This window comes from Tachypleus tridentatus, chromosome 13 (assembly GCF_004210375.1).
Source record: "Tachypleus tridentatus isolate NWPU-2018 chromosome 13, ASM421037v1, whole genome shotgun sequence".
NCBI classification, from domain to species: Eukaryota; Metazoa; Arthropoda; class Merostomata; order Xiphosura; family Limulidae; genus Tachypleus; species Tachypleus tridentatus.
In genome coordinates, this window is record NC_134837.1 from 94,764,571 (window position 1) to 94,788,651 (window position 24,081).

A 24,081-nucleotide genomic window follows, 5' to 3' on the forward strand; every position below is an offset into this window, starting at 1 on the left:
TCTTTTAAGAACCAAGTAAAATATAAATTGGATGACATTAATTATATACCTCTCAAGCTGTTTAAAATAGGTAAAACCTTAATGTTTTTTGTTATAATTACAGCTAACTCACAAGTAACTATTATACAGGTATGACTCTTAGTTGACTATGTAAAAAAATTATAATTCACTTTTCATTAACTAAAATGGATGGTTCATAAAGCTATGAAAAGGTGAAAAAAAAATTCAAAAAGCTTAGAAAAACAGCCAATTGATAACACTAAAAACTAACAACAAGGAATTTTTTAAGTATGTTAAATATAAGCAACATGTTAGAATGGGAATTGGGCCCTTAAAGGATGCTAAAGCAATGCTATTGTTGAATTTTTTCAATGTTTTTATAAGCAAAGCTCTTTCATTTTTATTAGATTTGTATAGAGTGGGCAGCTACCAAAGTATTGAAATAATTACCCTTGTAATTATTGGCCAGTTAGTCTCACTTGTAGGGTATCTGATAAAACCTAACATGGATTCACCAACACATCAGTAGCAGTTTGGGAAAACTATTTAAATGCATTGTAGGATGATTAGATGGGAGAAAGCAAAAAGTTGTTATTAATGAAGTCCAGTAATAAAATTGAAGAGCAAATGCCCAAGATACCCCACTAGTAACAAGTTTTGTTTGACTGTAATATTGACAATATTGTTTGACAGAAAGTATTCTGTAATACTTCAACATCTTCAGTATTTCTAGAATGACTTAGATCAATTGGTAAACAGGTTTGATAAATACTCTGACAAGTGCAAGGTAAATGCAAATGAGCTAAAATAATTTTGATCATGCATTTCATATAGAAGGTAACTACCTCCACAGCATGACTAAATAATAGGATATTGACCTAGTGGATAATCACTCAAGCCATTGAAGTAATGGCATGTATTGCTAGTAGTAAAGTTAATAGAGCTTTAGGACATATTTAAAGATATGCTAATTAAAAGTCAAATGAGATAACTACATTTCTTTTCAAATCACTAGTTAGCCTTAATTCGAAACACTGTACAGTTCTGGTCTTATCAAAGAAAGAATACTGATTTATTGAAAAGGGTTCAGACAGTGGCTACTAGAATAATTTTAGGAATGTAATGGTTAACTTAAAATAACAGGTTAACATCTCTTAACCTATTTAATCTTGACAAAAATAAGGGTAAGATGTGATCTTATTAAAGTTTATAAGATTATCCAAGGTGTCAACAGATTAAAAAATATGTTTGATTTCTTAGTTCTATATTCTTAGAGTAATAGGATGAGAGAACCATAATTTAAGATTTGGAAAAAGACAAGCTAGTATGTATTTAAGACAGTTTTATTCTGCTAACATCGTTATTGACTTAAGAAATGAGTTGCTGTCTTCAGTAGTTGAGACATAAAACACTTTACAGGAGTTTAAATAGGAAATCTATGATTTTCTGATAAAGGAAGGTTCAGATTCTTACTTTTCATGAGTAAATGAGAAAATATAACCCTGAAAAACCAAATGGACCCTTACTGTTTGTAGATTAGGTAGTATCAAAATCTTAAAAAGCTTAAATCATTACAGGTATAGCAAAACTATGTGGTTAATATTTTGCCCAAATGACTTCAGATGAAAACCATTGAACTGAATAATTTTTTAACCACATTGATTTTAATCATTTCTCTATTTTCAGATCTTGATATTTTGTTATTTGGGGTGCTATTAATTATTATCAACAAACTTCTGCTTCCCTCTTTCAGTTTTAGTTGACTGGAGAAAATTATTTATTTTGAATTGTGTGTTAGAGTTCATGTTTAATGTTCTATACATAATGAAAATCAACAAAATGTCAAAATAGATAAGAGGTTGTAACTGCTGAAATATTTGCTTATATATTACTAAAACTGTCTCAAACATATCTCTGTCAGTTAGTTTATGGAAAAAAAAAAACCATACCTTCACCTTCCATACTAAATTTTAAGTGTTACAGTATTCTTAAGTGAGATACTTTGTTTACAAGTACCTGGTTTAAAAATTGTGAAGAGTAACTAACTACCTAACTATTCTAAAAAATAAAATAAATACTTAAAATTAGATTTTGTTTTCAACCAAATGAACAAAGAACTAAAATCAGGGTTTCATTTATAATATACTTGCAGTACATTGACCATGTACATGATCAGGCCATGGACAATATCAGGCAGGATACTATGTCATTAGTCTTTAGATTGTCTAGAATTCTGGCATTGTATGGTGGGACAATAATACAATGATGTAGATGCTGACAAAGCTATCTATGAAACTTAGATTAAGACTTCTTGTAGGCCATTCAATAATCTCTGTGCTTTCTTATTTAAGATAATTCATTACAATCCTATACATTATATTTTATAATTAGATCTAATACTGTGTGAACATATTATGGAAAAGTAAAATTTTCTCTTTTTATAGCACAAAAAATTTGCATTTTCACCAGTATTTCTGCATCAAAATTCACATTCAAGAATGTTATATTACACACATCATTAGCAACCAAAGACATTCATATATGCTCAACTACAAGAACCAAGCAGACCTTCTCACTCTCAAGATTCATGAAATCTGTTTCCTGCTATTTGCTAACTAACAATCAGTTAAGCTATTGTAAATAGGCAGGAGACTGGTGATTCCAAACACTGTTGTGCCGATAGCTTAAAATAAATGACTTTGTTCACTTTTTGCAACATTGGACTGTCCAAACTTTTTAAATTACAGTACCCAAACCTTCCCACTGTAAACCATGATACATAAAAAATATCTGCAACTTGTTACTATAAGCTCCTGGTACTGGTAACCCTGAATGTTTTTCAGCTTTTCACCCTTAAAATATAATGACTAATTTTGCATGTTTTTATTTACTTGAAATCAATAAATTGCAATATTAATACATCTTATTTAATAAGTCTATGTATGATCTAAAATATATTTTTATAATGTAATCATTCAAAACCTAATTTAAAAGTTTATATATTTTTGAGAAATCACATGTATACAATAAACTTAATATTACCATTAGTTGTAGAAAACAAATACTGAACACATAATGTTAATAGTGCTATCCTTGTTATCATAGTTTTCTTTTCACATATGCAAACAGAATCAGTTCATTTTCTAAACAATATAATTTCAAATGCTTTTTCAGTAGCTTTAGTTTAATTACCAAATTATTATAAAATTAGTTAACTCTTTCAACACAGGCATGGTACCTGAGACTAACTTGAAAAAAACATTATGTGCTTGTTATAGTTTTCATGCTATAACTTTTAAATTAGTAAGTCTATATTTCCAACATTTGTCAGATTCTCAGTTAACATTACAATGTTTCATACACAAAATATCAGTTTTTTTTGTATTAAGTCTTAAAATTTGTTAAGAAATGTTCCTCTCAGGCCATTTTTCTTTTTGCATGTTGGATAGGAATATGCAAAGTAATTTTCAAATATTACATGCAAAATCCTTATAATTTCCAGATAGTTATCAAACATTTCTTACAAAAAAACTATTATATTTTATCTGTTATTTTCACAAGCAAATACCTGTGGGTCATTCCATGTCAAATCATCTAGATTTTGGAAATTTTTCCAGGTGACCCCCATCAGAATGCCATGAAATAATTCACATGTGCTCATCTACCCATATAATAAAAAACTGTCAAAAATTAGATCAATATCTCCAATAGTTTCTGATTTAGAGCCCTGTAAAATGTAGTTTGTATGTTTTTTTTATTTTTGGCAAATTCATTTTCGGGCAACTTTGGCTGCTTAAAGCTGCAAGAGTAATGTAATGGTGGTGGAATATTGAAATTTGCTACACTGACTGAATTAATCTCACAGAATTAAAAAATGATCTAAAACCAAGTTTATCTCTCTCAGGATTTGCATAGTGAGGCTGTAAAATCACCTGAAAACCCAAAATCGTAAAAAAAATTGGTTTATTTAATAAGCCATAGCTCTAAGACTTAATATGATACAAAGCTGAATTTTTCAAATTTGCTATAACATATCAGTTGATAAATCAGCAATTGTTGTAATTAAAAGTCTATCAGATCTCCTGTAAAAAAATGTAGTTGCATGGAACATTTTATGATTTAGCTAAAAAGAGCCCTACTTCAGGCCACAATTTGACCATGTCACCAGTTATTCAGCCTATTCAGATTTTTACCTTATATTCTTACATCTCTGAATATGATCTACAAACAAAATCAGGATGGTGTTCAACCTACTTTTTGAGTTATAATTTTTTAAAGTATCCTCTGATCATATGTTGTTCACTTGAAAAAAAAACAACACTTCAAATCAGGTGTGTTACTGTGTTCAAATATATCCATACAATTGTGAAATAATTTATGAATCCCACTGAAATATTCTAATCAGCCTTTACCATATATTCTTACATCTTGAACATGATCTTCAAAAAATGCAAGGTTGTGTAAAGTAATAAATTATCAAATTTTAAGTGTCTCTGATATGTACCATTGGGCAAAGGACCACATTCAGGGCATTCAGTTCTTTCTTGTCAATCATGAATCATTTCTGCAGAATTGTGTGAAGTTTAATCTAATTGAGTGCTATGAAAAATGCAAAACTGTGGCAGGTATTAGGTCACATCATAGCTTTATTCCTCACTCTACCAACAAATTGTATATGAGAAGGATATCAGATGATGATGTGTACACAGTTGTAACTGTTGGTAGTAACAGTGAAAGTGATGCTGCAGCAGCTCAAATAGGGTCTAATGATAATTATCAGCCAGGGAAATATGTGGCATACATGTACGATCATGAATGGTATGTAGGAAACATAAAAGATAGATCAGATGAACATTCTGATGTGTTGGTGTCATTTATGAAGAAATCAAGAAATGAACTGTTCTCATGGCCTGCAAGGTCATGTAAAGATGAAAGCTGGATTCCTCTCCAACATATTCTCTGTCTGATAAGTGCATCTACCGTGCAAGGCAGTAGTGCTCACCACTATGTTCTAAGTCAAAGTGATCTCAACATGATCAAACTCGAATTTCAGAAATTTATTCAAGCTGTCTGAACAAAGCAATGTTTATTTGATGTTGTTTGGCTAATCTATCACCAAACAGTTTTTGAAACATTCTATTTTTACAATTTTTGTAGTTTGGTGTGAATGTAGTCTTTTTCAGTTATCCCCTGTTGTAGCACTGTGCTTTTTGTGTCTGATTTACCTTTGTATTTATTATATTATGAATCTTAAACTCAGCCATATCTGTGTAATTGTAATGCATACACAACATATTTGCACTGCCATGTGATCTAAGTAGTTATGCCAATAAACTTGTTCAGAAATGAATTAATTCTTTCTTGTTTCTTACAACTTCATCATTTAACATTGTGAAATGCTGGTTAGAATATTTCAGTTGGATTCATAAAATTCTGACAGGTATTTTTCAAAACTGTATGGATATATTTGCACACAGTAACACACCTGAATTGAAGTTGTTGTTTTTTTCAAGTAAACAATGTATGGTCAGAGGATACTTTAAAAAATTATAACTCAAAAAATAGTTTGAACACCATCCTGATTTTTATTGTAGATCATATTCTGAAAAGGCTGAATAACTGGTGACATAGTCAAACTGTGGCCTGAAGTAGGGCTATTTTTAGCTAAATCATAAAAAGTTGCATGCAACTACATTTTTTTATAGGAGATCTAAGAGACTTTTAATTACAACAATTGCTGATTTATCAACTGGTATGTTATAGAAAATTTGAAAACAAAATTCGGCTTTGTATCATATTAAGTCTTAGAGCTATGGATTATTAAATAAACCAATGTTTTTTTACAATTTTGGGTTTTCAGGTGATTTTACAGCCTCACTATGCAAATCCTAAGAGAGATAAACTAGATTTGAGACCATTTTTGAATTCTGCAAGATTAATTCAGTCAGTGTAGCAAATTTCAGCCTTCTACCACCATTAATCTTGCAGCTTTAAGCAGCCAAAGTTGCCCAAAAATGAATTTGCCAAAAATAAAAAAAAACATACAAACTACATTTTACAGGGCTGTAAATCAAAACTATTAGAGATTTTGATGTAATCTTTGGTAATTTTTCCAAGGCATTCGGTGGAGGTCACCTGCAGTCCCCTGGATGATATGACATAAAATGACCCCTGTATGGGTACGGTCTGTTTGACCAATATTGTAACCACCATAAACAAAATTAGGAAATAAATATAAATTATGCCTTTTATATTCTAAAATGACTACAAATTAACAAAAACAAATGTTTAGACTACATAGCTTACATCTCATAACATAAGTTTATATATATATTTATTATAGTGACCTTTCTGGTGTGCCTGGCTAACAATACAAAAGTTACAATGATGCAGCACACATGCATTCATGTTACTGTATCCAATAGTATAAAACTAATTTTTAGTCTTTACAAAGTGACCTGTCTTAGCTGTGTTTAACTGGATTAGTATTTTGTAAAAAGTGTCATTTCAATTGTTATGCATTATACATGTGTATAGATTATTAGTATTTACAAACAAGTTCTTAAGTGTATTTTTCTTATAACACAGAACAGCAAATAAAGAAGTAAAGCAAACAATTATCTCTTTTAGTTACACCCTTTGTGCCTGGTTATTGCTTTTTGTGGTTACCAAGTCTTAAGAAATTTTGTATGTAAATTGAATCATTTTCTTAGCTTTTACATGAATATATACATTTGAATAACTAAAAAAAAACAAAAAAACTATATCAATATCACAGAAATCCATTATATTTATCAAGTTTTAGTAACCAAGCCATATTTCAGTCTAAAAGAAATGTAATTTTGTAAAGGCTAAAGACTCAACTTACCAACAGAAAATTGGTCTTAAAAGACACAGATGATGCTGTTATATTTGAAAATGACTGAAAGCTATTAGGGGACATTTTGAACTTTTAATTGTCTAGAGTTGCTACCAGGTTATCTTGGACCTTTGAAGTCAAGGTGAGAACTCCTTTTAAAGGAGTTTAATCCTACAGGTTAAGTCAGCCACAATCAAGTAAATCTACATTATGACACTCCTACCTTATTACATACAAATAAGTTTGATATCAAGCAAATAAGACAATATTCTAGACTGGTAACAAGAGTAAGACAACTAACTCAGGGTCATGTTTGCAGATGGTTAAAGCAATCACCTTGTTTTAACACATTCATTACCAATGTGGATACAATACATATACACAATTCTTGCAATACATCAAACTGTTTACTAACATATTTAAGTCCAATGCTTCACAGTAAATAACTGTTCCCCCTCACTCCAATTTAACCAAAGGTAGATCTTGTATATTTATATTTTAAACCAGTTAACTACTACAATTAACCAATTATATTCATCCGAGCATAATGGGTGAAATATATTTGAATACACACAAAAATAAAGACAGAAAAGAAAAACTTTTGGTATTACCCTTAAGTAACGAGAGGTAGAGAAAGTGACAGAAAAATCACTTATGGAGTCAATGTGTCTATTATAATCAATATAGAATAGTTATTGCTTTGTATTTTTAAAATCAAAGATTACATCAATGTATGTTTGTAACTATAAAATAAATGAGTGAAACTAATACGTTTTGAAATTGTATACAAATATAATGAAATTATGTCAAAATATTAATTTATTTAGAAAAACAGTTGAAACCTAACTTCTGGGTGCTTAAGAATTTCTCTCTCTCTCTCTCTTTATGTTCAACAATTTTTTTTTCCAAAATATGAAAATTCCAAACAGACAGCCATAAACTGATAAGTATATATAATTCTTGTCTACATAAAATCCTTCTAAGTAATTAACTCATAATGTTTTTCATTAAGCATATATTAATGAGATACATCAAAACCAACATGAATTTCAAGTGAAACTTTGTCAGAATTTGAATTTATAATATCACTTGTCAACTGTTATGGAAATAAAACATACTTGTAATTATAACTTTAGTAAAAATAAAAACTAACCTTGATGAAATTTCTGTTATTAATGTCTTTTGATTACATCTGATGTGATGATCTGGCATTGTTCCATGGTACTTCTTGTTTTTCAACAACATCCATGAAACTAAAGTTAATGATCACAAAATAAATGAAAACTGAAAAGTAACCTCAGTAAATTACAGAAATTATAGATATCACACAAAATAATTCATGTTTCAGTATTACATGCATAAGTTAATTAATAAGATATTTCTTTTTAAAAGCAAAATAAGTAAATTTTAACCTGTAAGTATTTTAAAGTTCTTTGGTTTTTATTTTAAAATTTTTGTACTTCACATTCCATTGTACCATAATGGAGAACTTCAACGTTTGTAATGAAGTAATAAAGTAGGAATGACGTATGTACTTTTATAGCTACAAATAACCAATGTTGATCAGTTACTTAAAATGCTGTTTTGTGAGTACACACACACACACACAGTTTCAAGTAGATAAATGTATCAGTAACAAATTATAAGTAAGAAATGAGCTGCTTGGAATATTTTGCTGTATACTAATCAGAAATAATATTTATTCTAACTTTGAGGTCAAGCAAAAGTATAATGGTTTTAATAAAACAGCATTTGAAACAAAAAGAAAGAAAATAAATACACAGATTCATATGCATACACTTCCATCTAGCAAATCACATTCAAAAATGCAATTCTAAAGATGTGTTAATTGAGATGAATCCACTCCTTGTGGTTTCAGGAAATAAGGTACTGTACCAATTATTACAGCCTCACAGTATCTAAGTTTTTGAAAAATAGTCTTTTCACTTACCAACTACATTGAAAAGACTTCCCCTTTTCAATTACATATTTTTACAAAATTATTTTCACAAACTATAGAATACTAACAATGCATTATCAAACGTAAAAAGGGGGAACAACAACTTAAACTTGTATCAAATATTGCATCACCTTCTACATATAAAGAACTTGTGTGATAAATTTAAGGTCAGTTTATTTTTGTGGGAATTAAAAGATACTCTTAAAGAAATAATTATTTGCAGCTTTAAATACACCTACAATGAAAAGTTAAAAAATAAGAACATTTTGTTTACTAATAAAAGATATTTTGAATCTATTTCTGACTCTAGTTTAATTTTGCTAATTCTTGATGCTTTCTGTAATACCATTCATTCACTTATTGCACTTGTGAGGTGCAAAACAATAAATGATTTCTTTATAACAACAACACGTGTTGCTCATTCATATTCTATTCATTTATAAATAATTACAATAACTGTTTAGTTTGATAATATAGATTTCCTCAGACTACTGAAATTATTTCTCCAATATAACTTGATATATCCATTTATAGCTTAGACAACCCTCTCAGTGGCACAGCAATAAGTCTGTGAACTTACAATGCTAAAAACTGGGTTTTAGTACCTGTGGTGTAGCTTTGTGCTCAACTTAAACAAATAAAACTTAAGCAAATTTCTATTTTTGTCTGCAAATTTGGTACTACTAGCAGAAATGCTGCCTATGTGCCAGCTGTTTGTATTAATAATTGTTGTATTTGAACATTTTCTAAAAAACAATTTTCCCATGCATTACCTCCCAAAAAATCTGGTTACTGCACATACTGTAATTACTTTCTAATTGTCTGAAACTTGATTATCCAAAAAGTGAAGTTTTATTTTATGGATTTATCTTTGTGGTGCCATGCAATAGGTGGTATCACACTTATATTTATTATTTTGGTCACATAGGTACTTATATATATACTATGTTCATTACAGTAAAATTAAGTCTTTAGAATCTGGAACTAACATATATATATTAGACATCACAGTTTTACAGGGCAAACTGACATTTTTCTTTCTTTTTCTTTGGCTACTGGTAAATATTTGGCAGTTATTTTAAAAGTTTCAGATTGTGCTAAACAGTTTGCAAATTTATTCACAAATTGTGTCACTCCTTTTTCTCTCTTAAAATGTTTATTTCAGTCAGATTGGAACTCTATCCTGTGAAGTTCTTGACCACATGACCACCACCTGTTGACAGCATTTTTGTTTTACCAATTTCCATGTTCTTCAGAACTTTAGATAACAATTTTCATAAATTGGCCATTGCTTTTAGTATCCAAGCTGGGGCTCCAATAGCTTGTTGTCCTCTTTACAGTAAACAACAGATGGGTTTGGGACATAAACAGCAGAAAATCACATAAGGTAAAGTAAAAGCCAAGCTAATACAACAACCACAGCTATTTTTCCGACATATATTACATATGAAATTATTGAATCCTGTTATTGAAATATTTAAAAATAATACTAAGTTAAAAATATATACACACATTTTTAACCTTGCAATATTATAAAACTTACTATGATGGATTTAATTTGACATACCTTTGTTCAAACACAAATTATATTTGTTTTCTATTCCTTCCATACACAGAGTTATCATAAATGTTTTGAACAGATCACTGTTGATAACTTTATTGAAAAATGTTTTGTTAATGATAATGTCATATGCAGTGCAGGGATGACCACCTGTAAAAAAAATCATGCATACATATTTTTAGACAGCTAAAAATTAATTTACTGATACATCAGATCATTTGCATTTGTGAAATTAAAACTGATAGTATGCTTAATTAAAATGTAATAGATTAAGCATCTAATAAAGCATCAGACAAAGCATAGTTAACAGCTAAAATCTGATGAATTCAAGATTTCATTTGTTACCATAATTCAAGAAATTACATTAAAAACATCTGATTACTTACAAAAGTGGTTTATTAAAAGTAAGAGATATATCTGAACTAAAATAAAATTATTAAAGCAATCAAAGAAACTTTTCTTCCAAAAACATAACACCAGTAAGTAATGTGTTACTGTGCCCACTGCCACCTTAAATAACTTCTCTTTAGATGTATCAAACAGTTCAAATTAATTATGGAGGAAATTATTAAATAAATTCAATCATACCAGTTGCCTGTAGTTTTGAGAAATTAATAAAATAAATTATACATTTTTTAAAACAACTTAATGTTACAAAGAAGATAAAACTTGGTGAAATTTCTTAAATATCCAATCAAAGTTAAATGAATTTTGGTTTCATCAACCAGATTAAAAATTTTATTAAAGTAGAGTTAGTTTATCTATTTAAAACCACACTTCATTAATAGAAAAAAGAAACAGAACTACCACAATGTAGTGCTCAAAGTAATAAGTTATGATTTGCCAAACAAATAGAAAAATAAATAATAAAATTTTGATTTGAAAGTAAATCACTACAAAATTTTAAATAAATCATAACATAATTTCTAATGTGCGTTTTTTAAAAGTAAAGTAAAATCTGTAAATTCAGCTTATCTCCAGAAAGTAAGCCATTGGCTTTAGAAACTAATGATAGAATTGCAAAGTCCTAAAACTATACTTTAAAAGCTACTAGGGAATTATATAATTAGCTGCTGATACGATTTGTTGCACTAACTCTTTCCATACAAGATGAGTGAATTTGACCTAATTTGAAGATATGAAACCAAGTGTTTTCACAAAATCTATCAACCTTTCCATAAAGATTAAAAGTACAAAAAATCAATTTTTTAATAATGACTTGTCTGTAATCTTACAAAGCTTTCACTGAGCTAGTTTGAGTGAAACTTGATTATCATAATAAGATTAAAAATACTTGTGTTTTACAATATTCAAATTTCATTTGTATAACATCCTAAACAAACAAATAGCAATCTTTTTCTTTGGGGAAGGGAATATGCTGTTATTTTCTTCACCCTAACACCAACTGTAGCAAATTCATTAATGTACAGAGAAATGAAAAGTTGAAAAACTGAGATAAAAATGAACTTTTCTTTTTCTTCAAGAAATGCATCATTTGTCTTCATGTTGTATTCTCAAGATGGTTGGTATTAAATAAGTTAAAGTGCTAATACCCATACCAGCTGTCTCGAGAATACATTTTTACTTGAACTGGGTTAGTTATCACGAATTGTCTTCACATTTTCAATTCAATTATCTTCACAGTTTCAACTATTAAGCTTTTTACGTCTACTTTAATTATATTGTTTTATACTGCTGAACTTCGTTAAGAACATTTTTATTCCATGAAAGGTATCAAGTCACTGTGAGATCCCTTATCTAACCCAACCCCTCAACACACATACACAAATAACAAAAATAAATTGATAAAGTTGCACTACATAGAGCTTTCAAACTGAAATACTATACATATAATATAAGCCCAGTCTTATTCTTTCTATTTGCTTTTGTCTAGAGTTACTGATAAGAGGTGGAATTCCCTGAAACTGATACAACTCAGTGGAAAATAAAACTGAATGATAAATTAGGCTTCACATTTATTTTTCAATATTTTAACACCTTGCCAGTTAAATAATTCACAAAAAATAAATTAGTAATATCAACATCACATATTCTTGGAACTGCTACATTGATATACAATTATACTGTGAGTAAAAGACATCTCTTGAAACATCATATAAAGTTAACTTTAACCTCACAAGAAGGAACTGGAATGCAATATACATTTCAAGCTTAATACAGCTCCAAAAATTGTACAGAGTGGAATTAAGTTCCAAAACATAAAAATGCATTTTTTGGATAATTATATTTAACACAGAAATAAATATTACAAAACTGAACAGAAATGCACATTGGATATTACATGCACATTAGAAGTTATCATTTCCTAAACAAGTTCTGTGACTTACTTTTATCTAATTCCACATGAGGTTCCCCTAAACTCATTGGGATTCTGTATGTAGATGGATCATCGGATTGAAGAATACACAATAACTCATCTTCACTAATTTCTTGTGGTTCTGGTAGCTTTAAGACAGGAATAGCAGTCACTAACAGCTGACATACTAAACAACTGATGAACCAATACTTTCACCAATAAAATTTCTTACTTTGACACCAATTGAAATAATCATATTTATTTACACTACTGAACTTGTTTAATGATTTTCTGTTAGATTAGCATTATAAAAACAATTATGTGACTAATACTGTCATAACAACTTAGTTTCTGGTTGAAAAATATATCCTCATGCAATAATTTTGCTAGGTACAATTAAAGTCTAGTTCATATATATTGAGTTAATGACACAGCAAATATTTCAAATATTTATTCATATTCTTTATTAACTATATTATTGTTTGTCTAGCATACATTCTATTCAAGACATACATGCTATAATGTGGGAAGTGCTTGATTGGTTAAGTGTTTTATGGTGCAAAGCAACTAGGCTACCTGCACCTAACATTTGGTAAAAAGTTAAAATTAAAGTAAAGTTATTAAAATTCATAAAAGGAAATTAAGGTAAAACAAAACAAAGTTTTATTTTTGAATTAAAAACATAAATACCATTAAATCCAATTTTTACATCTAGTTTACAGCAGTAAGAGGAAAACTACAGTAACACAAGCTGTAAAGGACTTTCTGTAGCATAACTGTCATTATCATAACTTGCCAGGATGACTAATGGATAAGTTCAAAAATCAGCATTAGACACCTGAAGTTCGCCTTTCCAGTCCTGGTTTCAAGTTATTTGACATTAGGCTATTTTCTAATTTCAAATTGAACTAGATGTACTTTGATTCTTAAAGAGAATCACATTAAAAAAGGTCTAATGTATAAATTAAACACTTAAATAGCATTATAAAGATTAATGGCCTTTAAAAAACTAAAAACATCTCTAAGGTTGAGTGTCACCATCGCAAATAACACTGTCTAATGTTACAGGTAAACCATGGGTCAAAATATTTTTAAAACGGTCCTGTCATTGAGAGTCGTAATGATGGCAAGACAGTAAAATTTGGCTTATTGTGTGTGTTTTTCATATAGCATATATAAACTTATGTTATGAGATTTAAGCTATGTAGTCTAAACATTTGTTTTTGTTAATTTGTAGTCATTTTAGAATATAAAAGGCATAATTTATATTTATTTCCTAATTTTGTTTATGGTGGTTACAATATTGGTCAAACAGACCGTACCCATACAGGGGTCATTCCATGTCATATCATCCAGGGGGCTGCAGGTGACCCCACCGAATGCCTTGGAAAAATTCACATATGCTCATCTACCCATATAATGAAAAATTACCAAAGATTACATCAAAATCTCTAATAGTTTCTGATTTACAGCCCTGTAAAATGTAGTTTGTATGTTTTTTTTATTTTTGGCAAATTCATTTTTGGGTAACTTTGGCTGTTTAAAGCTGCGAGAGTAATGGTGTTAGAAGGCTGAAATTTACTACACTGACTGAATTAATCTCACAGAATTCCAAAATGGTCTCAAACCTAGTTTATCTCTCTTAGAATTTGCATAGTGAGGCTGTAAAATCACCTGAAAACCCAAAATCATAAAAAAAATTGGTTTATTTAATAAGCCATAGCTCTAAGACTTAATATGATACATAGCTGAATTTTGTTTTCAAATTTTCTATTACATATCAGTTGATAAATCAGCAATTGTTGTAATTAAAAGTCTCTTAGATCTCCTATAAAAAAATGTAGTTGCATGCAACTTTTTATGACTTAGCTAAAAATAGCCCTACTTCAGGCCACAGTTTGACTATGTCACCAGTTATTCAGCCTTTTCAGAATATGATCTACAATAAAAATCAGGATGGTGTTCAAACTATTTTTTGAGTTATAATTTTTTAAAGTATCCTCTGACCATACATTGTTTACTTGAAAAAAACAACAACTTCAATTCAGGTGTGTTACTGTGTGCAAATATATCCATACAGTTTTGAAAAATACCTGTCAGAATTTTATGAATCCAACTGAAATATTCTAACCAGCATTTCACAATGTTAAATAATGAAGTTGTAAGAAACAAGAAAGAATTAATTCATTTCTGAACAAGTTTATTGGCATAACTACTTAGATCACATGGCAGTGCAAATATATTGTGTATGCATTACAATTACACAGATATGGCTGAGTTTAAGATTTATAATATAATAAATACAAAGGTAAATCAGACACAAAAAGCACAGTGCTACAACAGGGGATAACTGAAAAAGACTACATTCACACCAAACTACAAAAATTGTAAAAATGGAATGTTTCAAAAAACTGTTTGGTGATAGATTAGCCAAACAACATCAAATAAACATTGCTTTGTTCAGAAAGCTTGAATAAATTTCTGAAATTCGAGTTTGATCATGTTGAGATCACTTTGACTTAGAACATAGTGGCGAGCACTACTGCCTTGCACGGTAGATGCACTTATCAGACAGAGAATATGTTGGAGAGGAATCCAGCTTTCATCTTTACATGACCTTGCAGGCCATGAGAACAGTTCATTTCTTGATTTCATCATAAATGACACCAACACATCAGAATGTTCATCTGATCTATCTTTTATGTTTCCCACATGCCATTCATGATCTGTGTACTGTGTACACATCATCATCTGATATCTCTCTCACATACAATTTGTTGGTAGAGTGAGGAATAAACTATGATGTGACCTAATATCTGCCACAGTTTTGCATTTTTCACAATGCTCAAGTAGATCAAACTTTACACAATTCTGCAGGACTGATTGAAGTTTGTTTTTTTTTCAAGTAAACAACATATGGTCAGAGGATACTTTAAAACATTATAACTCAAAAAGTAGGTTGAACATCATCCTGATTTTTTTGTAGATCATATTCAGAGATGTAAGAATATATGGCAAAAATCTGAAAAGGCTGAATAACTGGTGACATGGTCAAAACTCTGTCCTGAAGTAGGGCTATTTTTAGCTACATCATAAAATGTTGCATGCAACTACATTTTTTTACAGGAGATCTAAGAGACATTTAATTACAACAATTGCTGATTTATCAACTGATATGTAATAGAAAATTTGAAAACAAAATTCAGCTATGTATCATATTAAGTCTTAGAGCTATGGCTTATTAAATAAACCAATTTTTTTTATGATTTTGGGTTTTCAGGTGATTTTACAGCCTCACTATGCAAATTCTAAGAGAGATAAACTAGGTTTGAGACCATTTTGGAATTCTGTGAGATTAATTCAGTCAGTGTAGTAAATTTCAGCCTTCTAACACCATTACTCTCGCAGCTTTAAACAGCCAAATTTACCCAAAAATGAATTTGCCAAAAATAAAAAAAACATACAAACTACATTTTACAGGGCTGTAAATCAGAAACTACTAGAGATATTAATCTAATCTTTGGCAATTTTTCATTATATGGGTAGATGAGCACATGTAAATTTTTCAAGGCATTCTGAGGGGTCACCTGGAAAATTTTCCAAATCTGGATGATTTGACATGGAATGACCCAGATGTGAAAGAAACAAAATCTGCATGATGAAAAACAGTGGGTTGATCAGGAGAAAGTCCAGGAACCAGCAACAAAAACGTTTCATTTGTGCTGAAAAACTTCCACATAGGCAGTTCAAATGAAACAAGACAGAAAAAAAAGAGACTAAACCATTGGGAAAAATCAAATCTTCTTTCCAATGAACACTGAAAAATTGGGCAAGGAAACAGAGGACAGGTAGATCTGGATGAAGCACTAATAGCTGAAGGTGATGAAGAAAGGATAGAGACAGAGGAAAAGGTAACAGTGGAGGAAGTTGGAGTTGGAAAAGTTGCAGAAACCACACTGAAATTGTTAAGAAAGATCTACCAGAAGGAGTGAACCTAGAGTGTCAAGTATGAATGAAATCACCCAGAGGAAGAAAGTAATTTTTTTTTTTGTCTTAAGGATAGGATTCATTAATATTTTACTTATACATGTAGTTGAAGTATCTGCTCTACCTCAAACTAAAAGGATTATGACCATCATGTTGGTTATTTCACAATAATGTATTATATATCAGTATAAAAACATGATCTTAGAAACACAATTTACACTATCAAAAGACTTAGTATACTTAATATAAATCTTTGTTTTAAAAGGAAATTGCATTTCCAAGATCATGTTTTTATGCTGATATATAATACATCATTGTTGAATAACCAACATGATAGTTATAACAGATATATTAAAGGAAATTGAATATTAGACAGGATAAAACAAATGCATAGTTTACATTTTGGATTAGCAGTCTCTAACACGAAGCCCTAAAATCAGAGGCATTATTACCTTTCTGCATGAATATAAGAACATCTGAAGTCTGATGTAATGCTTATATCGTACATTAACATTACTTGTAATAATTATGGTAAGTGTCCAAAGATTTCTAGATTTAAGATACTGTGAAGTGCTTTTTATGTTAAGACTTGCATATAAATAGAACTTTTGCTTATCCAACATCTCAGCCCTAACTCAATTTTAACAAATCTACAGATCAACAATTATTTACAGTGAAAAATTAGTAGATATTTTAAAACAAACCTCTAGTACAAAAACCATTAGAAACTTCAAATTCTATATGGAGTAAAAAAAATATCTTGAATTATAAATTTTTAAATGGAGTTTTCTTTAAGAAACTAATTATAGCTAAGTATTTAATCAGCTGAATATGGAATTGTAAAGATAATTATATATTTACAATTAAAACAAACTGTAAAGCCAGTATCTAATTTGTATATTATTTCTTGAAACATCCTGGGTAGGTGCTCCATATCAAGTTTCACATGAGAACTTAAAGCATTCCAGGAGAAACAACATATGAGTTCTGCCATGTGTGAACATAAAGTGGGGATTGTACACAAAGACGATAACAAAAACTAATTAACAATATATCCACTAAGGTTCTAATAAACCTATTTAAATGCCACAATGATTTCCTGTTAGACTTACTGAATATGGTAAATGATGGAGAGATGGATAATTCAATTCCTTTTTTTTATTGAAAATTAATTTTAAGCTAACCTGACAAATGTGAAAATGACACTATTTTCAAAACTGTTGTCCCACATTACCAATAAATCTTTGCCAATTTTGCTGTTGTTTACAATTTTATTAGTCAGAAATGGTAATTGCTTTAATTGGCATAATAAAGTATCAAAAACAACAGTTTAAAAAAAATTACATTCTTAAACAAGAGGAAGTATTTTTAATGTTTTTTTTAAACACTGTCTTACAACAAAATTTTAGATAGTTCATCTCATGAAAAAACTGGAAGTAGTAAATCAAATTATAGAATTTTATTTAGATCAAAAATTTGAAAATATTTACAACACTTGTACTAAGTTTCATGCAATTTGTTTGAGTATTTTTACTGAAAGAAGGAAATATTCAGGTAATATCGATTACTCCCCTCTTTCTATGAAAAAAATGTACTCAAAATTAGTATCTTACATTAACTATTCAAACTTTTATGAAAATTTTTACAAAAATTTCCTCTAGCACTATGTTTAAAGAATTACCTCTGAAGAAGAACAAATATTCAAAAAAATTTTCTCTTCATTGCTGTCTTTGGTCTTTATACAAAATCCTGGTTCAGGCTTGATGCTCTTAGATGAAGTAGTTTTTTCTGGCTCATCTCTTATTACACTGAATAAATCTTTCATTTCATTAGTAATCTGAAGGATAAAATATTAATATTTTCCCACTTAATACATATCATGTACAATTTTCATCTTTTCTTCAAACTACAAAACATTTATAATAAACTTGAGGACCTTAAAATAAAATTTAAAATATTCTTATTCAAAAATTAATAATTTTAACATTTTCAAAAACACTTTTTTGCTAATATGCTAACTGTAAAAACTTTAAATACCAAAAACATACTTAATCAACTGCAAGAGCATGGCAAACCTATATATTTGTTAAAAACCCTGATACCTACTCTACTGCAAGTGTGCCATGATGTCTTCACTGTCTTATTCTTTCCTCAATTCACTGATTAACTATCATATGTTAGTCTTCTCTTTGAAAGCTCTCTAGCTTCTAAGTTTATTATTTTATCTTTCTAAAGCAATGTAATTAAGACAGTCACAATAAGTTTAATTTTATGTGAGCAGACTCAAAATATCATGACAAACTGACAACAGTACCAGGTTATCAAAAACACTTGAGTAAAATCACAAGCACTGCCAAACAAAATAAACTTTATTAAACCTATGGAAAAATAAAAATTCTAAGAAAGTAAAAATGCCAGGAAAAGAAGAGCTTTGAAGATTAAAAAATAATTACTACAAGACTGTTAAAATAAGATTCCTTTAAAAAATACTGTGGAAACAAATGCAACTTAGAACTAAGAATATATCAAAATGTGAAGAAAGATTTTTGATAACAGTAAAACCTTGATATTAAGGGCATCATTTCAACTCTATCCAAATGCCCTCTATAGCAAGGTGATTTTAATACTAAAAATGAGACACGCAATACTAAATTTCATATTGATTGCACTACATTTTTTAATTTTAAGGCCCCCATTTTGTTTGATGGTTGCATTTTACATGTTACCAAGACATGCAGCATTGTCAACAAGAAATCTCAGGGTTTGAATCAGCTCTGCCCTTTGCTCTTTATTACTGGTCACAAAATTTCAAAGTGCTTCTCTTTAGAGTTTAAGCTGCTAAATATTTTACATTTATTTTGTGTGCTTATTTTACTGTCAACAACTGAAATAAAAATCTGTTGAAAATAAATCAATAAATCACCACTTATGTCATGAAACTGTTTACATGACACCATAATATACGAAGAGTAACAAATTACATGCACAGAAAAATTCAACTTGCCCCTTCTCCTAGAACACAATGTGGAACTTATCAGCTTATATATTCTCCAATATTCCTCAAAGTAACAAGATTGCACTTTGAACCTTTGTAAAGAATTATTACAATGTGTGGTTCAAAGCCAATCCAACTGGCACTGCAAATGTTTAAATACTGGGCATCCTTCTGGGATGTTTGGAATTTAGAAGTATACCCAACAGGCATACAAAAATAATCGCTTGCTTTATCCAGTACCTGTACACACAAGAAGACTAAAGACACTGCCCTTAATTTGGAATATTAAGATGCCTGCTTTTGAAGGATTTATTTTGGTTACAAACAATAAAAGAGAGAGACTAAAAAGATATGTCCTTAATGGTGTGGTGCAGATTAATCAGATCCTACTGTACTACAAAATTAACTGTTCAGTGCCTTAGACGAGATAACTCGTCCAAGCCGATCGGTAACACAGTGCCACGGACGAGTTAATCGTTCTCAATAATACCTAACTGCAATGCTAGATGTCAACACCATACATGCATTTTACCTACTTACAAATTGTTTCACTGCAGATTGAATGTACTGATTGCAAAGTAGTTCTCTTTGTGTTGACCCCTGCTTCAAAACATTTCACACGAAAGTAAATTATTAAATACGTCATGTATTTCAATATCCAAAAATGACATTTTGTACATTATTGTTTCATGTTTTGTACATATTTCTTGTACATTGTGTACTAGTATAAGTTTGGCTTAGAGAAAAAATAGTATTTGTTGCTTATTTCCTTTGTTTTAAACATTACTCAATTTTGCTGAAAAAAACTGGCATAGGAGCTGCCGTAGCAGCTGAAATACTTGGCAGTCAACAGGTTAATCATGCTACTGACTGACAGTGTACAATAAAGGACATAACAATTTGAATTTACATTCCCTGAATGTTATAATGCTTGTATATTCCTCTATTCCTGATAGGTACTTCCCTCCTCTCACAATATTACTTTTTTCAGTTTTGTGTTGCTCTCTATATGCAACCTTTTCATTACACATGCCAGAAGCTTTCTGCACTCCTCCCAGTGAAATCAAAGATTCCAACACATCTCTCACACAAATCAACATGCATTATCTTTCCACCAACAGGACAGCACCACTATCATATCATATGCATGTGACTCTCTCTGTATGCCACTACCAAACTATTGCTTCCAAGTCTGGCAGAAGACATAAGCACTGGAAGATTGTGGAGAGGAGGGTGGAAAATGTGAGAAGTGGGAAGTACCTACTGGCAATACATTTTCAGTAGAGGAAAATTATAACTTCCAATACAGTAACTCTCTCTTCTCAAAGGACTACCTAGAATTCCACATTGGAAAGGAGAGTCTGGTGTGAAGTAAGAACAGTCACACCTTCCCCAAAAGTGGCCAGAGGAAACCTCTGTAGATGAGAGAAACAGATCAGAGGATCTGAGGATGAACACCACACCACTTATTAACCATGTATTTTTTTTGTCATGAACAGAAATTAATGCACATGGTGGAAAAGGGAAAATACTTGAGTGGGAGAGGATAAGTCACAAAAGTGATTCCAATCAGATAAATTAATAACTCAATCTCACAGATGGAAAGTGGGTAAAGGAAGAATTGCCCCAACATCTAGAATGATTAGGGCACACAGTGGACAGTAAGTCAACTGCATCCAAAAACCTCCTAGCTGAAGTAATCAGATAGGAGGATAAACATAAAGGAACTTGCTTAACCAATACTGGCCACAGGCATCTACAGCCAAAGCTTGAGGAAGGGGAACAGGGGACCAAAACAAAGGTAACTGGTGATTGAGGAAGATAGAAAATGCACTGATATGAAGGGTATCCCACCAACTACAAAGCCACTGAAAAACAAAGGGCTGAAGAGACCACTCTACTGAATAAAACTGGTCTGATCAGGAAAGAGAATCCACCATAAAGTTAAAAGCACCCAGTATGTGATACACCATCAAACAAATATGATGATCATGGGCCCAAAAGAGAAGATCCAAAATGAGAAAACAAGGCTTTTGACCAGGTGCTCCCTTGGTGAATGATATGAGCCATCACTCTTGAATTGTGAAGTTTATCGTGACTAACCAACCCCCAGAGATAGGAAAAAAATGTTCCAATGTCTGACAAACAGCAAGGAGTTTGAGAGCACTGATACGAAAAGAACATAGAAGTGAAACCCCAGGGTATGACGATGTAGGACAAAGGTTCATATTGCCAAATAAAAGATGTACAGCATTAATGTTAGCCCAAAAGCATGGTGCGGCATTGGTACACTGTCCCATGACAGACAAACCAAAGATAAGGACAAGAATGCTTCAAGATGGGAATATGCAGATAACCACTGGAGATCCACCTTGGTCATCCAAAGACCCAGAGAAAAAGACAACAAAGAGTATGGTAGGATTTCATGGCAAACTGTGTGGGTGAGAACATATGATGAGGCAAGAGAGGTTGATAACTGGTCTTACTCCCTAGTCTTTTGGGGAACAATAAGAAGACAGGAGTAACAATCCCTGAACTTCATGGTGCAAGTTCAATAGCCTGTTGATGCTATTGATGCTAGCACAACATGGGATCCTGAGGAGGAGGAAAGAAAAGAGGCACATTGGATATGGGAGAAGGAATAAGAAATGGGATAACAAAACCTTCAGACAATACTCTGTTATCCCAAACATTGGATAAGAAAGAGTTCCATCAATAAGTGAAGGCTGCCAGATGAGCTCCCACTGGACTTGAACCTACCAGGTAGTTACAGAAACTACTGTTGGCATACTATGCATCATTATGAAACAGTGATACTGTGGGAAGAAGAAACAGACAAAGGCTGAGAGATGGAGATCCAGGAGACAAGAATCAGTGTCACCCTCAGCTCTGACTGAAACAAACAAGCCATCAGATGAGAAAAGGTGAATTGTGGTTATCTGAAGCATCCTTCAACTTCAGATTCGTATTGAATATGTAAGGTCTCAAAAACAGGGCCATATGAAAATTCTGAATATAAGGAGTTGGAATACAGGTCCACAACAATATGACATCACAATCAAAAAAGATCTCCACAACAAATAATTCATGCATCACGTTTACAGAGTCAGACCTGAAGACAACAGATGAGCCAATGTTGAAGTGGATAGGGAGAGAATGTCCCAGGAAACCCCTTAGGGTTCCTGTGAAGAGCCTTGGACAGGAGATGGATGAAGGAAAAGGACCACAACAGAGTCACCAAGGTTAGATAAAGACAGAAACACTGGGTACCTGTTAAATGAATGGGAGATTCAGGACATACCTCCCAAACAAGCAAACCAAACCCAACAATTGTTGGTCCAGACAAGGTCAATCTGCTCTGAAGCCCATGAGGGATGAAGCATGTTAATTCCGTCACCCAAAATAGAGGCAAAATACTCAGTGTGAACCCAAATGTCAGGGGACAGAGAAAAACTAAATAAGGTTGGGAGGGAGAATCATGTAAAAGGGATGGACTTGGGTTACAAGAAACAGGAGTAATAGACAAAAATATCACATATCTGCAAAGTCCTAAAAACCCAACAAGCGTCTAACAGAATCTTCAGGCAGAATGTGAGAAGGCACAGTGAGTTGTGGATGGGAAGGATAAAGTTGTTTCATATAATGCTCAACCTTCTTGTGAATAAATACTGATAAATCCCCCCCCCCAACATATAACTCATACCTGTGGCATAAAATACCACATCAAACAAATGAGAAGCACTCAAAATAATAACTAACTTTGGAGTTCATGATTGATATCTAACAAGCAAGCAAAAGATTTGATGGCAAAACACAAGTAAATAAATACTTTTAAATGAAAGTGAAAATATTTTGAAAAGAAATTAAAAGTACATTAAAGTAGTGTAAATCCTTAGCAGAGCCTGAATAAAAGAAATATGTCTGAAGTCGAGCATTGCTAAACAAAAAGTGATGGTTTCGTAGTGGTGCATATAGAAAGTCACATGCAACAGGTGATGGTGGTGCTCTCTCACTGGTGGAGAGAAGACATGTTGATTTGCATGAGACATGTTGGAATCTTTGATTCCAAGAGACAAGGTGTAGAAGGCTTGTAACATGAGTTACAAAAAGTTTGCATATAAAAGACAACATCAAACAGGAAAAGCTAATATTGAGAGATGAGGGAAATAGAGTATCAGAATATACCATACATGAATGTCAAGATGGCATGGTTTGATGGTAATGATGCTACATGAAAATTCATATATTCAGTGTAGCCATATACAAACAAGATATGCTGATAATTCTATTTCTGTATATTTTTTTACTGTACAAATGTTTCCATTTCTATGTATGTTGGTAGTTTATTATTATCCACTGAAAAAAAGACCCCTTTAAGAAATGGTAGTTTACCCCTTCACAA

General features: G+C 31.1%; 1 protein-coding gene across 1 annotated transcript in view; it reads right to left on the bottom strand.

The window, feature by feature from the left end:
* LOC143240197 (PIH1 domain-containing protein 1-like) overlaps window positions 1–24,081 on the bottom strand; it is a 33,320-nt gene that overhangs the window by 5,616 nt on the left and 3,623 nt on the right. Inside the window, exons 2-5 of the mRNA XM_076482267.1 lie at window positions 18,366–18,521; window positions 12,729–12,846; window positions 10,387–10,530; window positions 8,013–8,112 (exon numbers count right to left, since the gene is read on the bottom strand). Of these exons, the coding sequence (XP_076338382.1) occupies window positions 8,013–8,112; window positions 10,387–10,530; window positions 12,729–12,846; window positions 18,366–18,521 (518 nt within the window). The remainder of the gene's footprint in view (window positions 1–8,012; window positions 8,113–10,386; window positions 10,531–12,728; window positions 12,847–18,365; window positions 18,522–24,081) is intronic.